The sequence below is a fragment of the Anomaloglossus baeobatrachus genome, chromosome 1 (genome assembly GCF_048569485.1).
Source record: "Anomaloglossus baeobatrachus isolate aAnoBae1 chromosome 1, aAnoBae1.hap1, whole genome shotgun sequence".
NCBI lineage: Eukaryota > Metazoa > Chordata > Amphibia > Anura > Aromobatidae > Anomaloglossus > Anomaloglossus baeobatrachus.
Genome location: NC_134353.1, coordinates 72,802,734 through 72,824,231, shown reverse-complemented (window position 1 = coordinate 72,824,231; position 21,498 = coordinate 72,802,734). Strand labels below are relative to the sequence as shown.

General features: G+C 46.8%; 1 protein-coding gene across 1 annotated transcript in view; it reads left to right on the top strand.

Annotated features, from left to right (window-relative positions):
- The window catches only part of TRMT44 (tRNA methyltransferase 44 homolog), a 73,272-nt gene extending 52,166 nt beyond the window's left edge, over positions 1-21,106 (top strand). The window contains exons 8-11 of the mRNA XM_075346847.1: positions 263-446; positions 2,734-3,106; positions 3,822-3,938; positions 20,567-21,106. Of these exons, the coding sequence (XP_075202962.1) occupies positions 263-446; positions 2,734-3,106; positions 3,822-3,938; positions 20,567-20,799 (907 nt within the window). The 3' untranslated portion in view covers positions 20,800-21,106. The remainder of the gene's footprint in view (positions 1-262; positions 447-2,733; positions 3,107-3,821; positions 3,939-20,566) is intronic.
- The last annotated feature ends 392 nt before the right edge of the window (positions 21,107-21,498 follow it).

The following is a 21,498-nucleotide window of genomic DNA, read 5'->3' as shown; positions in this document are numbered from 1 at the left end:
TTGATAACTACACGGTTTTTATATCATCTGAAAACTCTTTTCTCTTAGTTTTGCTTTCACTGCAGTAATGACACACCGCACTTTTCTTCCGAGGTGACTCAGGTTTGGGATGAAAATTGCAAAACCTCTTCATAACATGTTCTCCTTGTGAGGAGCCGTTCGTTATAGCTGTGGTAACAATGCGGTTTCCGTCTCTAATTGTAAATGCGAGTGGACAGAGCGCCTGCTTGTGTGTTGCCTTGAACAACGTCTTCTCCTCCAGGTCATCCTATTCTTGCCGCTTCTTTGTGTTGCCGTGCTGCTTCTTCAGCTTCAATGGGAAATACAACAGGAAATCCAGTAAAAAGACCCAGTACAGAGAATACCTTGATTTTGTCACTCAAGTTGGCGTTCATTGCGGATTCATTGTGGAAGAGGATTGTCTGAGAATCCCATCAACCAAAAGAGTAAGTAGCACCCGCCTCTGTCTGATACTTCAGCACATTCTGTTCTCCTGAGATACATCCTGTATTATTCTCCAGAGCTGCACTCCCTATTCTGCCGATGGGGTCACTATGTACTTACAGTTACATCCAGAAATATTTGGACAGTGACTAAATCTTCGTGATTCGGCCTCTGCATGCTGCTATTTTTTAGTTAAAATTAAATGACTGAGATGTAATTAAAGTGTAGACTTTCAGGTTTAATAAAAAAGATTGAACACATTTTTCTAAAAAGCCTCCTCCTTCCAGGGGCCCAAAATTAATTGGACAAATTAACTTTACCATAATTAAAATGTTAATTTTTAATACTTTTAAAAGAATCGTTTGCTGGCTAGTTGACGTCCATGGCTACCAGACTTCAGGCAAAGGCTAGGCTTCCTCCATTGTGAGGCTTTGCTGGCAATGACTGCCTGAAGTCTGGAAGCCATGGACGTCTCCAAACGTTCAGTTCCGTCCTCTGTGAGGCTTTGCTGGCAATGACTGCCTGAAGTCCGGAAGCCATGGACGTCTCCAAACGTTCGGTTCCGTCCTCTGTGAGGCTTTGCTGGCAACGACTGCCTGAAGTCCGGAAGCCATGGACGTCCCCATCACTGGGCTTTCTCCTTTGCGATACTTTGCTGGTAATGATTGCCTTAAGTCTGGAAGACATGGACGTCACTATCATTGGGCTTTCTCCTTTGTGATACGTTGCTGGCCATGACTGAGGTTTGGAAGCCATTGGCGTCCCCAAAAGCTGGGTTTTCTCCTTTGTGATGCTTTGCCGGCAATGACTGCTTGCATTATGGAAGCCATGGATGTCCCCAAACGGTGGGTTTCCTCCTTTTGTGATGCTTTGTCACACTTTCCTGCAGTGACTTCAGTTTTCGCTTGTTCCTGGGTCTTTGCTTTGCTGGCAGTGACTGCCTGCCTGAAGTCTGGAAGACATGGACGTTACTATCACTGGGCTTTCTCCGTTGTCATACTGTGCTGGCGATGACTGAGGTTTGGAAGCCATGGACGTCCCCAAAAACTGGGTTTCCTCCTTTGTGATGCTTTGTCGGCAATAACTGCCTGAAGACTTCTGGAAGCCATGAACGTCTCCAAATGTTGGGTTTCCCCCTCTCCAATGCTTTTGCGGCAATGACTGCCTTGAAGTCTGAAAGCCAAGGATGTCACCATCGCTGGGTTTCCTCCTTATGTGATGCTTTGTCACCCTTTCCTTCAGAGACTTCAGTTGCCGCTTGTTTCTGGGTCTTTTTGCCTTAAGTTTTGGCTTAATCATGTGAAATGCAGCTCAATGGGGTTGAGATTTGCTCATTGACTCGGCCATTGCAGAATATTTCACTTCTTTGTCTTGTCTCCTGTGTTGCTTTCGCAGTATATTTTGGGTCATTGTCCATATGACTGAAATACCGTCTAATCATCCTTGCTGTATTTGGTGAAATCTGAGCAGAAAGTGTCGCCCTGTACACTTCAGAATTCATCCGGCTGCTTCTGTCACATCATCAATAAACACTTGTAACCCAGGGCAATTGGAAGCCATGTATGCCCGGCCTGCAGATGGCCTCCACCATGTGTAACAGAGGACGTGCTGTGCTCTGGATCGTGAGCCATTCCAAAACTTCTCCATACTCCTTCCCATCATTCTGATACAGGTTGATCTTCGTTTCATCTGTCCTCTGCTTTTAAAATCTGGGCAGCAAATCTAATCTGACCTATTTTTCAGGCTGATTAATGGTTTGCACCTTGTAGTGAACCCTCTGTATTTGCTCTCATGAAGTCTTCTCTTTTATGATGTGGACGTCCAGGGCTTTTTGTGTTCCCAAGCTCTATTTTTATTATTATTGCAGAATATACCAAACTCTTGATTTCGCCACTACTAACATTTCTGCCATCTCTCTGATGGATTTCTTCTTTTTTCAGCCTAATGATGCTCGGTTTCTCTTCCATTGGGAGCTCCTTTTGACTGCTTGTTGTGGGTTCACAGTAACCGCTTCCAAATGCAAATGCCACACCTGGAATCAGCTCCAGACCTTTTACCTGATTGATATATTAACGAGTGAATCACCTATGAGTCCTCTAATAGAGCTTTTGAGATAATTGTCCAATTACTTTTAGTTCTCTGAAAAAGAGGCAGCTACATGTTTAAGAGCTGTAAACCTTTCTTCCAGTTAGGCTGTGAATAGCAGTGAGCGCAGCTCTGGAGTATAATACAGGATATAATGGCACAAGATAAAGTAACACAGTTTTGTTTATGATAACCTAATTACAGGTGTGCCTCATAGGGAAGACACGAAGTTACCCCCCTGCTGAGGAACCGCAGGCTGATGCCCGGAGGTCTCAGTACATGTCCAGTCTTTCGGCTGACTCTGTTACACATGCAGCAGCTCCTGGGACCTGTGAAGATATCTCGGACTCTGTACATGATGCCATTACTTCTCATAGTACTAATCATTGCCTAAAAGCAGAACCTGCAAACTGGATATCGGGGTTCCGACCCAGAGACAAAGTGGAACAAGTCAGGAACTGTGCGTCGCTCCCCAGAGACTTGATTGATAAGGTGGTGCTGCAGGTCGCACAGTTGTTACTAGAAGAGAAGGACAACCGGTCTACAAATGGAGCAGAGCAAGCCTGGAACAATGGGAGTAAGTATTCGAGGGGGTGTCCAGGACTAGGATATTGATAACAAACACCCGTCACCTCCTCCGGTCATCTGGTGTTAGGAGCCGACCAGTACACAACCGCTCCATACACCGTGTAGTGGCCGTGCCCCGGGACTGAAATTTAGCTCCCATTGAATTGAATGCAATCTGAGCTGCTGGACTTTAAAGTGGCCACTATGTGGTGTAAGGAGCTGTAGTGTCCCAGCCACGTACACCAGTTATTCCTGGTCTCTGCAGGGGAAGCCGGCGCACCTACCGATCTGATAGGGACCTACCCCAAGGATAGGCTACTGTTTTTTTATCTTTATGGATTCACGTTAGATGTTTTATAATATTGACACCAAACATCGGGCTCTAACATGGTATAGATGGAGCCTAATATGGTCACACGATGCCAAATAATGCCATGCAGCAGAGGCGTCCGTATTAGTCGCATGCACATTCCTTGGAGGCTCTCTGGGAAACAACTAGCCTAAATTGCTGTTCTGTGAGTTTGGTCCTCTTCTATAGGACCACAGAACAGAAGGTCGTTTAGGTCACTTCTTCAGGACTGGACTAGTGTCTGGGGCTTTGGTGTTGGGGGTATGTTTTAGCATATGGCAGCAGTAAAGCAGGTGAAGAGGACACTTGTACGTCTAGTACTTGGACCACCAGGATGTCAGTTGTGATTTTTTTTTTTTTTTGATATCCATTATAGGAAGTCTTCCATTGCGGGAAGTAGCTGAAGTCCTGGACAAGGAGACGTTACAGAGACTGAAGAGTGAGTGTGGAGGTCTGCAGACCCTGCTCAGGAACAATCATCAAGTCTTTCAAGGTAACAGTATTACATTACCGCCTGTGGGGCTACGTTCATATTGAGGTTTTGTCCCATGATTTAGTTACATAGTTACTTAGGTTGAAAAAAGACCTAGGTCCATCTAGTTCACCCTTCCTCCACCAGTTCTACATTTGGTGACTAAGTCATTTATAACCAACAATGTTGTGTGTACTGAGGAAATCATCCAGCCCTGATATAAAAGCTGTTATAGTATCTGCCATTACTACCTCTTGTGGTCGGTATTCCACAGTCTGACTGCTCTAACTGTAAAGAACCCTTTCCTATTTAGCTGTCAGAATCGCTTTTCTTCTACTCGCAGTGAGTGCCCCCTGGTCCTTAGTACTGTCTTTGGAAGAAATAAGTCATGTGCCAGTCCTTTATATTGACCACACATGTATTTATACATATAAATGAGATCTCCACTGAGACGTCTTTTTTCTAAGCTAAACATCTAACTTTTCCAACCTCTCATCATATGTGAGGCCTTCCATTCCTTGTAATAGTCTAGTTTGCCTGCCTTTGAACTGACTCTAACTTCTGAATGTCCTTTTTAAAATGTGGAGCCCAAAACTGGATCCCATATTCCAAATGTGGCCTTACAAGTGATTTATAGAGGGGTAACAATACGTTGGGATCACGGGATCTAATCTCTCTTTTTATACACCCTATTCTTGTTTGCTTTTGCAGCTGTTGCTTGACATTGAGTGCTGCTGCTCAGCTTACTTGTAATGAGAATCCCCCGGTCCTTCTCCTATTCTGTAGTCCCGAGTTTACTTCCATTTAATGTATACGTAGTTATAGGATTACTCCGTCCTAGGTGCATTACTTTACATTTATCAACATTAAATCTCATTTGCCAAGTATCTGCCCATTCTGACATCTTATCCAGATCTTTTTGTAATATTATACTATCAAGGTCAGTTTTTAATATCCTACATAGTTTGGTGTCATCAGCAAAGACTGACACTTTACTATCTATCCCATCCACAAGGTCATTAATAAAGAGATTAAAAAGAATTGGTCCTAGCACAGATCCCTGCGGCACCCCACTGCTGACTATAGCCCATTTAGAGAATGTACCATTTATGACTACTCTTTGTTTCCTATCTTTTAGCCAATTCCTTACCCAGTTGCATATAGTTTCCCCTAGTCCTTACTTCTGGAGCTTTAGTATAAGGCTATTATGTGGTACAGTATCAAATGCCTTTGCAAAGTCCAAATAAATCACATCAGCTGCATTACCAATATCCAGGTTTGCACTTACCCCCTCATAGAACCCCAACAGGTTGGTTAGACACGACTTATCTTTCATGAATCCATGCTGTCTGTCAGTTATTATATTATTTTTTGCAATATATTTTTGCATGTCATCCCTTAAAATGCCCTCAAAAACTTTGCATACTACTGATGTCAGGCTTACTGGACGGTAGTTGCCTGGATCTACACTCTTACCTTTCTTAAATATCGGTACCACATCAGCAATCCTCCAATCCCGAGGCACTAACCCTGTTACAAGAGAATCTAAAAAGATGAGATACAGCGGTTTGTCGATTTACGGAGCTCAATTCCCTCAATATTCGTGGATGAATGCCATTTGGCCCTGGGGATTTGTCAATGTTTAATTTACTCAGACGTAGGCGTACTTCTTTTAATTAAATCGGGTGGTGAACTTTGATTTTTCACTTGTTGACACAGTTCCTTGGTGAACACAGATGAGAAATGCCTATTTAATATCTCAGTCTTTTGTTTGTCCACTATAACTAAATTGTTATTATATTTTAAGGGGCCAATACTATCCTTTGTTTTTCTTTTGGCATTAATGTATTTATAAAAGATTTTGGGATTTATTTTAATGTCATTGGTGATTTTTGTTTCAGTAGCTAGTTTTGCTTGTTTGATTTCTTTCTTTATCGTTCCTATGGGAGACCCAGACAATGGGTGTATAGCTTCTGCCTCTGGAGGACACACAAAGTACTACACTCAAAATTGTATCTCCTCCCTCTAAGCCTATACACCCCCTGGAGAACCAGATCTAGCCAGTTTATCGCTTTGTGTTCAGGAGGCATACATCCACACATGCATTCTCATCTGATTTTTGATTTTTGGAAAGAGTTTGAAGAAAAGCGCGTCCAAGTCTGGACCCCCAGCATGTCCCTTCTCACCCCACTGTGTCGGCGGTGCTGTTAAGGTTGATTCCAAGGCTGGAGCCTTACATGCCGTGCTCCTTCACCATCCGTCCTGGGCTCTGGCTTGAAGTGGGAGCCAGCACGGTTCTCTATGCTTGGCAGGAGACCGGTCTCCATCCGCAGCCCTTCAGGATCCTGCTGGACCGGAGCACTCATCCCCAGGGACTTGGAACCCTGCGTCTCAGCAGCTAAGTACCTGAGACCTTTATATATTGGGGGTCCCTGTACTTTATTGTTGTGGGAGAGTGTGCTGAGTGTGTTTTATGACATTTCCGGCGGGTTCTCTGGCTGTCGCCTGAGAACCGCGCCGATGGTGCCTGCGCGCCGGCCGCACCGCTCAAATTTAGGCCCCGGCTTCGCCGGAGGCCTAGTTTCGGTTTCACTGCCCTCGCATGTCATTCATGCAGAGGGACAGCGCGGCTCCGCCCAGCGGCCGTTCTGCACAGGGGAGGGACACTCCTCACTGAGTACATGTCTCCTCCCCTGTAAGTCTCTATGGCCCTCCAGATCCCGCTCCCAGAGTAAGTCCCGCCCCCTCTCTTCGCTCCGGCGGCCATTTTCTCAGCGTTTTCCCTGCGATCAGCACTGGTCTGCAGCATCCCTGCTGAGGTGCTTGGGGGTCCGGGCTTCGGGATCTGGAGGGCACACAACACCGCTCCAGCGGACTGGTAAGCCACAACCTCTGGTTGTGGACCTCTGTATATACTCTCTGGGGGTCATTCTGGCAGAGCCCCCACTCCAGAAGCATGTCTCACACGAGGAGCAAGGCTCCAAAGCTGTATTCAGTATGCACTGCATGTAAGCTCCTACTGCCTGAACCGAGCACCTATCCACATTGTGATGCCTGCTCTAACCTGACGATGCCTCAGCCTGGAATCGCACCCCCAGTGGTCTCTCAGGCTGCTCCGGCTCCTGTGGCTGAACCCCCGGCTTGGGTAGAATCCTTATCTAGGTCTATCTCCCAGTCTTTTGCCGACTCCATGGGACTTCTGTCCAGGACTTTGCTGAACATGCATCAGCCCCCTTCACAGGGTGCCTCTGCTGCTAGGGCTCTCTCAGGACCGGAGCTCACAGAGGATTCATCATCTGGTCCCAGACCCCGTCCTTCTAAGAGGAGACGCAGGGCTCCCTCTCCTTCCTCGTCCCGCGGCTCTGTTTCAGAAGCTGACTCGCAGGACGAGGAGGATGCGTTTACAGGGGGCTCGGAGGCTAACTCCATGTGCCCCATTGATCTGTCCGAAAGTGACTCAGATGTTCGTGATTTGATTGCGTCCATTAATTCTGTACTGGATCTCAATCCGCCAGTATCAGAGGAACAACCCTCTCTGGCAGAAAAGCACCAGTTTACCTCGCCTAAGAGGACAAAGAGTGTGTTCTTTAACCACTCCAGTTTTCAGGCCGCTGTGACCAAGCCTAGGGCCTGTCCTGACAAACGCTTCCCAAAGCGTGGTTCTGATGACCGTTTTCCCTTTCCACCTGAGGTGGTCAAGGAGTGGGCTCATTCACCAAAGGTAGACCCCCCGGTGTCTAGACTCTCAGCCCGGACCGTTGTATCAGTGGCTGATGGCACCTCTCTTAAGGATTCCACTGACCGCCAGGTTGACCTTCTGGCCAAATCTGTATATGAAGCGGCAGGGGCCTCGTTCTCCCCGTCTTTTGCAGCACTGTGGGCTCTCAAAGCCATCTCTGCTTCTCTAGAGGAGATGCATTCCCTCGCCAGAGAATCTATGCCCGAAATGGTTACCTTAACTTCCCAAGCTTCAGCTTTTCTTTGTCGCTCCTAATTGGGAGACCCAGACAATTGGGTGTATAGCTATGCCTCCGGAGGCCACACAAAGTATTACACTAAAAGTGTAAAGCCCCTCCCCTTCAGCCTATACACCCCCCGTACTGCTACGGGCTCATCAGTTTTTATGCTTTGTGCGAAGGAGGTCAGACATCCACGCATAGCTCCACAGCTTAGTCAGCAGCAGCTGCTGACTATGTCGGATGGAAGAAAAGAGGGCCCATAACAGGGCCCCCAGCATGCTCCCTTCTCACCCCACTTTTGTCGGCGGTGTTGTTAAGGTTGAGGTATCCATTGCGGGTACGCAGGCTGGAGCCCACATGCTGCTTTCCTTCCCCATCCCTCAATTAGGGCTCTGGGTGAAGTGGGATCCCATCGGTCTCCAGGCACAGGAGACCGTGCTCCATCCACAGCTCCTGAGGACCCTGCTGGATAGGAGCCGAGTATCGTTCAGGGACATGGCCCTGCTACTTGGAGGTACTCTGTGTCCCCGTGGGGACTGCGCACAGCAACACTCCAGCATTGCTGCAGGGCTGTGGAGTCGGTAAGCCAAACCTTCGACTCCGACTCCGACTCCTCAAATTCTCTTGCACCGACTCCGACTCCGGCTCCGACTCCGACTCCGGCTCCGACTCCGACTCCTACATATATTGCTTAGTTAGGTGAAAAATTTATTGTAGTACATGAATATGTGTATGTGAACATCAGACATTTAATAATTTTTATGATACGATAATCAAGATATTTGGATAGAACATAAAATATATTTATTGGAATACAACTTTAGAACACAAAAAACTGTAATAAATTGTAAATATGTAATACACTATGTAATATACAGTAGATTACATATATATCTTGTGTGTGTATATACACTGTGTGTATATATATATATATATATTACATATTTACAATTTATTAGTTTTTTGTGTTCTAAAGTTGTATTCCAATAAATATTTTATGTTCTATCCAAATATCTTGATTATTGTATCATAAAAACAATTAAATGTCTGATGTTCACATTGTACTACAATAAATTTTTCACTTAAATATAAGCATTATACTAAATGTTATTATTTAGTAAAATATTCAGCACATTCTGCATTGCACTCCTGTCCCCAATTTATTATATATTTTAGGAGTCGGAGTCGGTGCATTTTATACCGACTCCGACTCCACCAAAATGAGCTCCGACTCCGACTCCACGACTCCGACTCCGACTCCACAGCCCTGCATTGCTGGGTGTGCTAGTGCACCGGGGACAGCAGCGCTGGCTGCATGTGTGCCACTATACACTCAGCGTCGCTGAGTGTATTTGTGTAGGGGGACTGCCGCGCTGACCGCCGCTGCCATGGTTATGCCTGCGGCGCGGCTGGGACTGTTAGTGCGCCGGGGACTTCCGCGCCGACCGCGCTTTTACGGCGGCCGCGCTTATAACTATAGTCCCCGGCTTCTGCGGCCTAGTCTCATTCTTTTCCCGCCCCCAGCCCTGCCAGTCAGGGGAAGGGCGGGACGCTGTACAGGTCGGCAGCACTGAGGGCTGGAGCATGCTTTGCATACTCCACCCCCCTCACTCTGCACAGTGGGGCACCAGTTCCCGCACTTTTCTGGGTCACGCCCACGGCTCCCTCCTCTCCCCAGGACGCTGGCAGCCATTCCTCTCAGCTCTGCTAACGCTGGAGAGGAGAGACAAGCTCAAAGAGACCCAGGCAGGAATTCTGGTGCCCACACAAACGCTTTGCGCAGGCGGTAAGCAGCACCTGTGGTGCTGGCCCCACTAGTGCAGAAGTGTATTTATAGTTTATATGATTATAGTCTATACTTTACACTGTAGGGTGCACTGTTGATTTGTGGCTATTTACCCTCCTGTATTGCTCAGAGGAGACAACAGCATGTCGTCCACAAATAGCAAGGGTGCCATGGCACAGACTTACTATGCTGCCTGTGCAGCATGTACGGCTATACTGCCGGCAGGTTCCACTGACCCTCATTGTGTGCAATGCTCGGCCCCTGTGGCACTTTCTCAGCCGGAGCCTCTGCTAGGGGTGGCCCAGGGAGAACCACCTGTTAACACTGTCCAGGTGACAGGGACGGAGTTTGCAGTTTTTACTGAAAGACTTTCTGAGACTATGGCTAAGATATTAGAAGCCTTGCAGTCCAGGCCGGCATCTCAAGCCAGGGGCACTGTGTTATCATTGTCCCCTGGTTCCCCTCAGTTGGAACAGCAATGTCTTCCCGGGGTGTCTCATGGATCCCAGGGTGAGGTCTCTGACACGGACCGCAGCCCCAGACCGACTAAGCGAGCTCGCTATGAAATTCCCTCGACATCATCACAATGTTCAGGGTCTCAGCGAGAGGACTCTCTGTATGATGAAGCGGAGGTAGCTGATCAGGATTCGGATCCTGAAGCCGCTCTCAACCTTGATACTCCTGATGGGGACGCCATAGTGAATGATCTTATTGCGTCCATCAATGAAATGTTGAATATTTCTCCCTCAGCTCCTCCAGTGGAGGAGTCAGCTTCTCAGCAGGAGAAATTCCGTTTCAGGTTTCCCAAGCGTACAAAGAGTATGTTTCTGGACCACTCTGACTTCAGAGAGGCAGTCCAGAAACACCGAGCTTATCCAGATAAGCGTTTTTCCAAGCGCCTTAAGGATACACGTTACCCTTTTCCCCCTGACGTGGTCAAGGGCTGGACTCAGTGTCCCAAGGTGGATCCTCCAATCTCCAGACTGGCGGCTAGATCCATAGTTGCAGTGGAAGATGGAGCTTCACTCAAGGATGCCACTGACAGACAGATGGAGCTCTGGTTGAAATCCATCTATGAAGCTATCGGCGCGTCTTTTGCTCCAGCATTCGCAGCCGTATGGGCACTCCAAGCTATCTCAGCTGGTCAGGCGCAAATTGACGCACTCCCGTACGTCTGCGCCGCAGGTGGCGTCCATAACCTCTCAAACGTCGGCATTTGCGTCTTACGCTATTAATGCTGTCCTGGACTCTGCGACCCGTACGGCGGTTGCAGTCGCCAATTCGGTGGTAATACGCAGGGCCTTGTGGCTGCGGGAATGGAAGGCAGATTCGGCTTCCAAAAAGTGCTTAACTGGATTGCCATTTTCTGGCGACCGTTTGTTTGGTGAGAGATTGGATGAAATCATCAAACAATCCAAGGGAAAGGAAACATCCTTACCCCAAGCCAAACCAAAAACACCCCAACAGAGGAGGGGACAGTCGAGGTTTCGGTCCTTTCGGGGTGCGGGCAGGTCACAATTCTCCTCGTCCAAAAGGCCTCAGAAGGATCAGAGGAACGCCGACGCATGGCGGTCTAAATCACGCCCTAAAAAGACCGCCGGAGGTGCCGCTACCAAGGCGGCTTCCTCATGACTTACGGCCTCCTCACACCGCATCCTCGGTCGGTGGCAGGCTCTCCCGCTTTTGCGACACCTGGCTGCCACAAGTAAAAGACCGTTGGGTGAGAGACATTTTGTCTCACGGTTGCAGGATAGAGTTCAGCTCTCGTCCTCCGACTCGATTCTTCAGAACATCTCCGCCTCCCGAGCGAGCCGAGGCTCTTCTGCAGGCGGTGGGCATTCTGAAGGCAGAAGGAGTGGTGGTCCCGGTTCCTCTTCAGCAACAGGGTCACGGTTTCTACTCCAACCTGTTTGTGGTTCCAAAGAAGGACGGGTCCTTCCGTCCTGTTTTGGACCTAAAACTGCTCAACAAACACGTAAGGACCAGGCGGTTCCGGATGGAATCCCTCCGCTCCGTCATCGCCTCAATGTCCCAAGGAGATTTCCTAGCATCGATCGATATCAAGGATGCTTATCTCCACGTACCAATTGCTCCAGAGCATCAGCGCTTCTTGCGCTTCGCCATAGGAGACGAACACCTTCAGTTCGCGGCACTGCCGTTCGGCCTGGCGACAGCCCCAAGGGTTGTCACCAAGGTCATGGCTACAGTAGTTGCGGTCCTCCACTCTCAGGGTCACTCAGTGATACCTTACTTAGACGATCTGCTGGTCAAGGCACCCTCTCAAGAGGCATGCCAACACAGCCTCAACGTTACTCTGGAGATTCTCCAGAGTTTCGGGTGGATCATCAATTTTCCAAAGTCAAATCTGACACCGGTCCAATCACTGACATATCTTGGCATGGAGTTTCATACTCTTCCAGCGATAGTGAAGCTTCCGCTGGACAAACAGCGTTCACTACACACAGGGGTACAATCTCTCCTTCAAGGTCGGTCACACCCCTTGACGCACCTCATGCACTTCCTGGGGAAGATGGTGGCAGCAATGGAAGCAGTCCCTTTCGCGCAGTTTCACCTGCGTCCTCTTCAATCGGACATCCTACGCAAGTGGGACAGGAGGCCGACGTCCCTAGACAGGAACGTCTCCCTCTCTCAAGCAACCAAAGCTTCCCTTCGGTGGTGGCTTCTTCCCACCTCATTATCGAAAGGGAAATCCTTCCTACCCCCATCCTGGGCGGTGGTCACGACGGACGCGAGCCTGTCAGGGTGGGGAGCAGTTTTTCTCCACCACAGGGCTCAGGGTACGTGGACTCAGCAAGAGTCCTCACTTCAGATCAATGTTCTGGAGATCAGGGCAGTGTATCTTGCCCTAAAAGCGTTCCAGCAGTGGCTGGAAGGCAAGCAGATCCGAATTCAGTCGGACAACTCCACAGCGGTGGCTTACATCAACCACCAAGGTGGGACACGCAGTCGGCAAGCCTTCCAGGAAGTCCGGAGGATTCTGCTGTGGGTGGAAGCCACAGCAGCCACCATATCCGCAGTTCACATCCCGGGCGTAGAAAACTGGGAAGCAGACTTTCTCAGTCGCCAGGGCATGGACGCAGGGGAATGGTCCCTTCACCCGGACGTGTTTCAGGAGATCTGTTGCCGCTGGGGGATGCCGGACGTCGACCTAATGGCGTCACGGCACAACAACAAGGTCCCAACATTCATGGCTCGATCTCAAGATCACAGAGCTCTGGCGGCAGACGCCTTAGTTCAGGATTGGTCGCAGTTTCAGCTTCCTTATGTGTTTCTTCCTCTGGCTCTGTTGCCCAGAGTGTTACGCAAGATAAGGGCCGACTGCCGCCGCGCCATCCTCGTCGCTCCAGACTGGCCGAGGAGGTCGTGGTACCCGGATCTGTGGCATCTCACGGTCGGCCAACCGTGGGCACTGCCAGACCGACCAGATTTGCTGTCTCAAGGGCCGTTTTTCCATCTGAATTCTGCGGCCCTCAACCTGACTGTGTGGCCATTGAGTCCTGGATCCTAGCGTCTTCAGGATTATCTCAAGAGGTCATTGCCACTATGAGACAGGCTAGGAAACCAACGTCCGCCAAGATCTACCACAGGACGTGGAAAATATTCCTGTCGTGGTGCTCTGCTCAGGCGTTTTCTCCCTGGCCATTTGCCTTGCCCACTTTTCATCTCAATCAGGACATCTCCTTACCCTCGTTTTGTCCTCATCCAGTTCACCAATGTGAAAAGGATTTGCACTTGTTAGATCTGGTGAGAGCACTCAGACTCTACATTTCTCGTACGGCGCCCCTGCGCCGCTCCGATGCTCTCTTTGTCCTTGTCGCTGGCCAGCGTAAAGGGACACAAGCTTCCAAATCAACCCTGGCTCGGTGGATCAAGGAACCAATTCTCGAAGCTTACCGTTCCTCGGGGCTTCCGGTTCCCTCAGGACTGAAGGCCCATTCTACCAGGGCCGTGGGAGCGTCCTGGGCCTTGCGACACCAGGCTACGGCTCAGCAGATGTGTCAGGCAACTACCTGGTCGAGCCTGCACACTTTCACGAAACACTATCAGATGCATACCTATGCTTCGGCAGATGCCAGCCTAGGTAGGCGAGTCCTTCAGGCGGCAGTTGCCCACCTGTAGGACGGAGCCGTTACGGCTCTATTATGAGGTATTATTTACCCACCCAGGGACTGCTTTTGGACATCCCAATTGTCTGGGTCTCCCAATTAGGAGCGACAAAGAAGAAGGGAATTTTGTTTACTTACCGTAAATTCCTTTTCTTCTAGCTCCAATTGGGAGACCCAGCACCCGCCCCTGTTTTTTGTATACACATGTTGTTCATGTTAAATGGTTTTAGTTCTCCGATATTCCTTCGGATTGAATTTACTTTAAACCAGTTTATAATTTTTTCCTCCTTCTGGCTTTTGCACCAAAACTGATGAGCCCGTAGCAGTACGGGGGGTGTATAGGCTGAAGGGGAGGGGCTTTACACTTTTAGTGTAATACTTTGTGTGGCCTCCGGAGGCATAGCTATACACCCAATTGTCTGGGTCTCCCAATTGGAGCTAGAAGAAAAGGAATTTACGGTAAGTAAACAAAATTCCCTTCTTTTCTACCCTAGACCACCAGGGACTATGTTAGTAACCCTTTTTATACTCTAGATCACTAAACCTGGAATTATCTATCACTCTGACGCTGGATTGTACATGGACCGACCATAGATTGTGTTAATTATAGCTCTACTTTAATGAAAAAAATAACTCTTTCTAGACCCTCGTTGTGTACCCCCTCTCCTCTGCCCCGACCTCTTCTTACATTATATAAGATAATAAAGACGTTCTTCCCATTCGGAGAAGCACATTCTGTTTTCTTCTGATTCTCTTTATGAGCCATCAATACGTTTCTGGGTCAGAATAAATTGCAGTTCTGACCTTCGCTTCCCTCTGCTCCGCCAGGTAGACGGACCCTGACGCTAAATGTAAACTGGCAAGGGAGACTGAAATGCAATATCTGCAAGAATGTAAACTACGACATTACTAAATGTAAGAACATCTGTCTGAGAAAAGACTGAGGAGCAAGAAAGTTAGAAAAACACAATAATAATAAAAAATAATGTAATAATGATTCTCGAGTGCAGAAAATAGTGTCAAATGCTGTCAGCTCTGCCTGTCCTGTGCAATAGAGCTGGAAATAGGCAATATATCAACGTGGGAAAAACATGACAGAAGCAGACTCGGGTGTCGACCTGCTGTGTGCTGATTCATAGGCAGGCTAGCAAGAGTTAATCTTTGCTGGTCTGCTTGCTCTTTTGGTCACATAGGCCTCCCCACAATATCACATCTGTACCCCTCCTATTTATGCTGGTTGAAACATTCCACCCTTGCCAGCTATAGTTTGTTCTATAGTTTGAGTTGTGTTGTCCCAGACTTACTGGTGAACGTTTTGTGGTCATTGCTTGGACCGGTTGTGGAGTATACCCCTGTAGTTTTGTAGCTTTCTTCCTGCTCTTGTTTTTCCTCCTGAATCTGTTATTGTTTTTAACTTTGTGTGTGCTGTGTGACAGAATTTTGGTCTTCCCTTGTCTGTCTTTATCTGTGGGCTTCATCACATTCCTGTCCATCCCTCCCTAGAGGAAGGGGGAATCAGATCAGCATTGGTCGGTCTGGAGCAGGGCCAGGAAGGAGACTCAGACTTCTCCACCATCAGGAGTATCCCTGAGGTTAGGGATAGCATAGGACCCCTAGCTTGAGGGACAGCTTGGGAGCCCAGGTTCCCTGCTACTCCATAGTCATTGTGATATAAAGTTGTTGTAAATTCACTTAAATGGGAATCAGCAAGTTTTCACTGGCAATAAAAGATTTAGTAGCCGTGTTATACGTAACTAAACTTTTTTCTTTTTATATATAAACTGCTTAACAGGACAATACCACACCATATGTTGCTCGTGCTACTGTCAGCAGGCTGTGCGGCCTGACTGTGCTACCATGGCCTGCACTGTCTCCAGACTTGTCTCCCATTGAGCAAATGTGGGACACCATTGGTTGGCAATTGTAAACAGAGCTGCCAGCAGCGGATCTTGATGATTTACCCAAATGCATTCAGTGCTGCAGAATCTTCCTTAGACGACCATTAATAATGTCACTGATAGCAGCCAAGGCTTTAAGTACAGGGATTTCTGCACATGGTGCTCATGCTCCATATTGAATACATCCAGATGGTTTGAAAATGTTTACATTTTTTCATCATTTTAATATCCGTAACATGTCCATCCATCCTGGGATCTCCGTGGTTTTCTAAATATTTAAAAAATATAAATCTGAAAATTGTCATGTGCATTAATATACAGCCCTTCTGTAATCTGATACCCCTAAAAAAAAATATCCTGAGTGATCAATTGCCACCATAAGTCGCCAAATTAGTAAACTGAGTCCACCTATCGGTAATGTATTCTCAGTATAACTACAGCTGTTCTGAGTTGTTTTGAGAACATTAGGGATCACACAGCATCATGGAAACCAAGGAACACTCCGGACAGGTCAACGATAAAGTGTTGGAGAAGCGTAAAGAAGGGTTAGGTTATGAAAAAAAAAAAAAAATAGCCCAAGCTCTGAACATCTTACGGCGCGCTATTCAATCCATCAGCCGAAAATGGAAGGTGAACGGTAAACCTATCAAGACATGGCTGTCCACCTAAACTGACATCCCAAAAAAGGAGAGCACTAACCAGAGAAGCAGCCAAAAGGCCTATGGTCACTGTGGAAGAGCTACAGAGATCAGAGCTCAGGTGGGAGCATCTGTCCACAGGACAAATATTAGTTGTATACTCCACAAATCTGGTCTTTATGGAAAATTGGCAAGAGGACAGACATTTTTGAAAGCAAGAAGCCATGAGAAGTCTCATTTGCAGTTTGAAAAAGCCTTTATATAGGGGACATAGCGAGCGTGTGGAAGTAGGAGCTCTGGTCAGATGAGACCAAGGATATCTTTTACATCTAAACTCAAAACACTAGATGTGGCAGAACACTAACACTGCACATCACCCTGAAAATACCATCCCCACCGTCACACATGGTGGTGGCAAATTTATACTGTGGGGAGGCTTTTCTACAGCAAGGATGAGGAAGCTGGTCAGAATTGATGGAAATATGGATAGACCTAAATACAGGGCAATCCTGCAGGAAAACCTGTTAGAGGCTGCAAAAGACTTGAGACTGGGGCGCAGGTTCACCTTTAAGCTGGACATGACCGTTAACATGCTGCCAGAGCTACAATGGAAGGTTTAGATCAAAGCATATTCATGTGTGTGGACAGTCCAGTCACAGTCCAGACTGAAATCCCTTTGAGAATTTGTAGCAAAGCTTGAAAATTGCTGATCACAGATGTCTCAGTCTAATCTCACTGAGCGAGAGCTTGTGTGCAAAGAAGAATGGGCAAATATTTCAGCCTCTAAATGTCCAAAGCTGGAGAGACATCCCCCAAAAGGCTTGTAGCAGTAACTACAGTGAAAGGTGGTCCTACAAAGTATTGACTCAGGGGGCTGAATACTAATTCATGTCAGTTTTTTCAGATTTATATTTTTAAAATATTTTAGAAAACAATGCAGCATTTCCTTTACGCTTCACAAATTCTTAGGCTATGTGCCCACGGGAGCTTGCTTCTGCGGATTTATCTATTTGTGCAGGTAACTATTACTGTGCAGAATTATTAGGCAAATTAATAAAAACCAAATATATTCCCATGTCACGTGTTTATTTTCACCAGGTAAACCAATATAACTGCACAAAATTTAGAAATAAACATCTCTGACATGCAAAAACAAAAACCCCAAAAAATCCGTGACCAATATAGCCACCTTTCTTTATGATGACACTCAGCAGCCTATCATCCATAGATTCTGTCAGGTGCTTGATCTGTTTACGATCAACATTGCGTGCAGCAGCCACCACAGCCTCCAGACACTGTTCCGAGAGGTGGACTGTTTTCCCTCCCTGTAGATGTTACATTTTATGAGAGACCACAGGTTCTCTAAGGGGTTCAGATCAGGTGAACAAGGGGGCCATGTCATTAGTTTTTCACCTTTTTAGATCTTTACTGGCCAGCCACGCTGTGGAGTAGTTTGATGCATGTGATGGAGCATTGTCCTGCATGAAAATCATGTTTTTCTTGAACGATACCGACTTCTTCCTGTACCTCTGCTTGAAGAAGTTGTCTTCCAGAAACTGGCAGTAGGTCTGGGAGTTGAGCTTCACTCCATCCTCAACCCGAAAAAGTCCCACAAGTTCATCTTTGATGATACCAGCCCATACCAGTGCCCACCTCCACCTTGCTGGCGTCTGAGTCGGAGTGGAGCTCTCTGCCCTTTACTGATCCAGCCTCTGGCCCATCCGTCTGGCCCATCAAGAGTCACTCATTTCATCAGTCTATAAAACCTTTGAAAAATCAGTCTTAAGATATTTCTTGGCCCAGTCTTGACGTTTTATCTTATGTTTCTTGTTCAAAGGTGGTGGTTTTTCAGCCTTCCTTACCTTGGCCATGTCCCTGAGTATGGCACACCTTGTGCTTTTTGATACTCCAGTAACATTGCAGCTCTGAAATATGGCCAAACTAGTGGCAAATGGCATCTTGGCAGCTTCACGCTTGATTTTCCTCAATTCATGGGCAGTTATTTTGCACCTTTTTTGCCCAACACGCTTCTTGCGACCCTGGTGGCTATTTGCCGTGAAACGCTTGATTGTTTGGTGATCACGCTTCAGAAGTTTGGCAATTTCAAGACTGCTGCATCCCTCTGCAAGACTTCTCACAATTTTGGACTTTTCAGAGCCCGTCAAATCTCTCTTCTGACCCATTTTGCCAAAGGAAAGGAAGTTGCCTAATAATTAGGCACACCTTATATAGGGTGTTGATGTCATTACACCGCACCCCTCCTCATTACAAAGATGCACATTACATTATTTACTATATTGGTAGTTGGCTCTCAGCCTATACAGCTTGGAGTAGGACGACATGTATAAAAAGTATCGTGTGATCAAAATACTCATCTGCCTAATAATTCTGCACACAGTGTATATTACCTCACCTTGCAGTTCCTGATCGATAGCTGAAAGAAAACTGCACCAGTTGAGCAGCTGAAGGACCTTCCACATAGTTAAAGCGGCGTCGCAGGCTACGATATATCGGGCGATATATACGTCGTCTGGGTCACTGATTCCTTGACGCACATCCGGCATCGTTAGAGATATCTATATTCAAAGAAGAAGGAAAGGAGTCTTAAAGGGCCAATCAAGGTGTGATCAAAAAGACTTAACTACCTTGTGCATATCAAAATATATATCAATGTTTTAAATAATCAGGCTACACAAGGAGACAATACATTAAGAGACAATATAGGAAATTCATAAAGTGCAGGAAATAGAGCTCAGAGAATAGTTCCCAGACCAAAGATCTCTGCCATAATAATTAAAGCAGCACACGGGGATATAGCAATGCTCCCTATTAACTTACAAGAGGAATCATAGAGAATATCATAGAAGCATTGCTACCTACCCATGATGTAAAGCACAATAAAGGCAAGTTCCAAGGCAGAGGTCCGGTACCAGCGGGAGGAAGCCCCAACGCGTTTCGCTGCGTTGCTTCTTCGGGGGGCAGAGATATCGTAGCGTGTGACAGCTATGAACGACAGTGAACGAGCAAAAATACTCACCTTATCGTTGCTCGTTGACACGTCATTCATTTTCATAATGTCATTCCTCCTTCTGTCCGCCGGTTGTTCATCGTTCCTGAGGCAGCACACATCGCTCCGTGTGACACCACGGGAACAACGAACAACACCGTACCTGCGTCCTCCGGCAATGCGGAAGGAAGGAGTTGGGCGGGATGTTATGTCCCGCTCATCTCCGCCCCTCCGCTTCTATTGGGCGGCCGCTGTGTGACGTCGCTGTGAGGCCGAACATCCCTCCCCCTTCAGGAAGATGTTCGCCGCCCACAGCGAGGTCGTTCGGGAGGAAAGTACGTGTGACGGGGGTTAACAACTTTGTGCGCTACAGGCAACTAATTGCCCGTGACGCAGAAATGACGTGGGTGGGTGCGATCGCACGATATATCGGCGCGTGTGACGCCGCCTTTAGCCTATGACTTTTCAGGTCATTTGATCACTATCATGAGCTGAAGGGTGCTGAAGTTAAATGGTTAGATGGTCCTTCAGCTTCTCAGCCAGAGCAGCCTCCATTCAGATGTCGGCAGCTTCCTCTCCTGCTCTGCACCGATCATATACATCAGTATGCCATAGGAGGAGAGAGCATCTCTGTGTAATCGGGAAAGACGTAGTGTCAGCGTTCTCCTCCATCACAGGAAGCTGCCTCCGTGCTATAGGACGCACACACTTTTTAGCAGGAGGTTTTTCTTGCTAAAAAGTGCATTTTAAAGTTGCATCTTTTGTCTTTTACAGGCTTTTTTTTCCGCTGTACATTGCGAACTGCTTTATGAGTTAACTAAATATCCATCAGTGAGCTTCTACTAACAGGACAGTTCATAACTGTCTTATTCTCAGCTCCTTTCAAGTGAGTTAAGACCACGTGAAGTTTAAGCTGAACTCTGAATTGTCTGTGATCACAAGTCAGCTGAGAGGAGGTAAGAAACAGAAGAACGAGAGTTGCCCAATGCTCTTTAGAATGAGCTCACTGATGGATTTACAGTTGGTTCATTCTGCTTCCAGCAATGTTCAGGGAAGCAAAGAATCTGTAAAAGCCAAACTGTGCAATATTTTTAATGGAACCCAATTGCAAAAATGATTATTGTGCCTAAATTCATACATCTAAGAAAAAAAAATGTCCATATCGTTTACATTTATCATCTACTATGTTCTTTTCCTTTCTGGGTGTTGATCTCATTTTCCTTCTTCTTCTTAGTGATGAATTCGATGGTCTCCATTCGAGATTGGAGACAAGATACACAAACCACTTCCGATAAACACCGGACAGAAGCCAAACGCAAACTCTCCGCTGGAGCCTTAAAGACGAGACTCTGCTGGTTTTATATCAACCATCCCAATGGCTGCCCACGTGCCGCCATCCGTTGCCCTTACGCGCATGGCGCTGAAGAACTACGGCCGTCTTCTTTACCCAAAAAACACAGACCCTGATGATGATCCACCCATTCAAATGTCGTCTATTCTCTGTTTCAATTTCTTTTTTAAAGATTTTTTTTAATTAAATCCTCTGTTCTGAGCGATTCTCTAATTATTTTGTAATTTAATGTTATTTATTTTGTTTTAGCTTTTATTTTTTTTTGTTCTTTTTGCTCATTTTTCCTCCTGAACTCAATAGAAGTGAATGACTTTGTGATTTTCTTATAATTAGGATCTTATGCTATAATTGTTTTTGGTTGCAGTATGAGGATAAAGTGACTGGCGGATATTAAAATCTTATGTCAATTGTCGAAGAACAAAAGGTGCGGGGTGAATTATAGCCTACTGAACCCTGCGAGAAGCCGCGGTTAAACAATTAGGCTGGTGACTAGAACGCAATGGAACAATCTGAGCATTTAACCTTCATTTCGCCTGACGCAAGTTCTTCTGTGCATTTTACGTGAGCACTTCCAGATGTCCAAATCGGGTTGTGTTTTATGCCTCAGATTGGTTTTATTAATGGTCCTAGAAAGCATTTACTTCTCAATAAGGACCAGAATTCTGGTGATCCTCTGTTATTCTGGGGTGTAGTTAATCAATGTACTTATTTATTAGGAGTTCATAATGGTGGCCCTGTCACAGGCATCTCTTATACCATGGAACAGTGACAGTCCATCTTACTAGGGCTCCTGATGAACCTTATTGTGGAGGCAA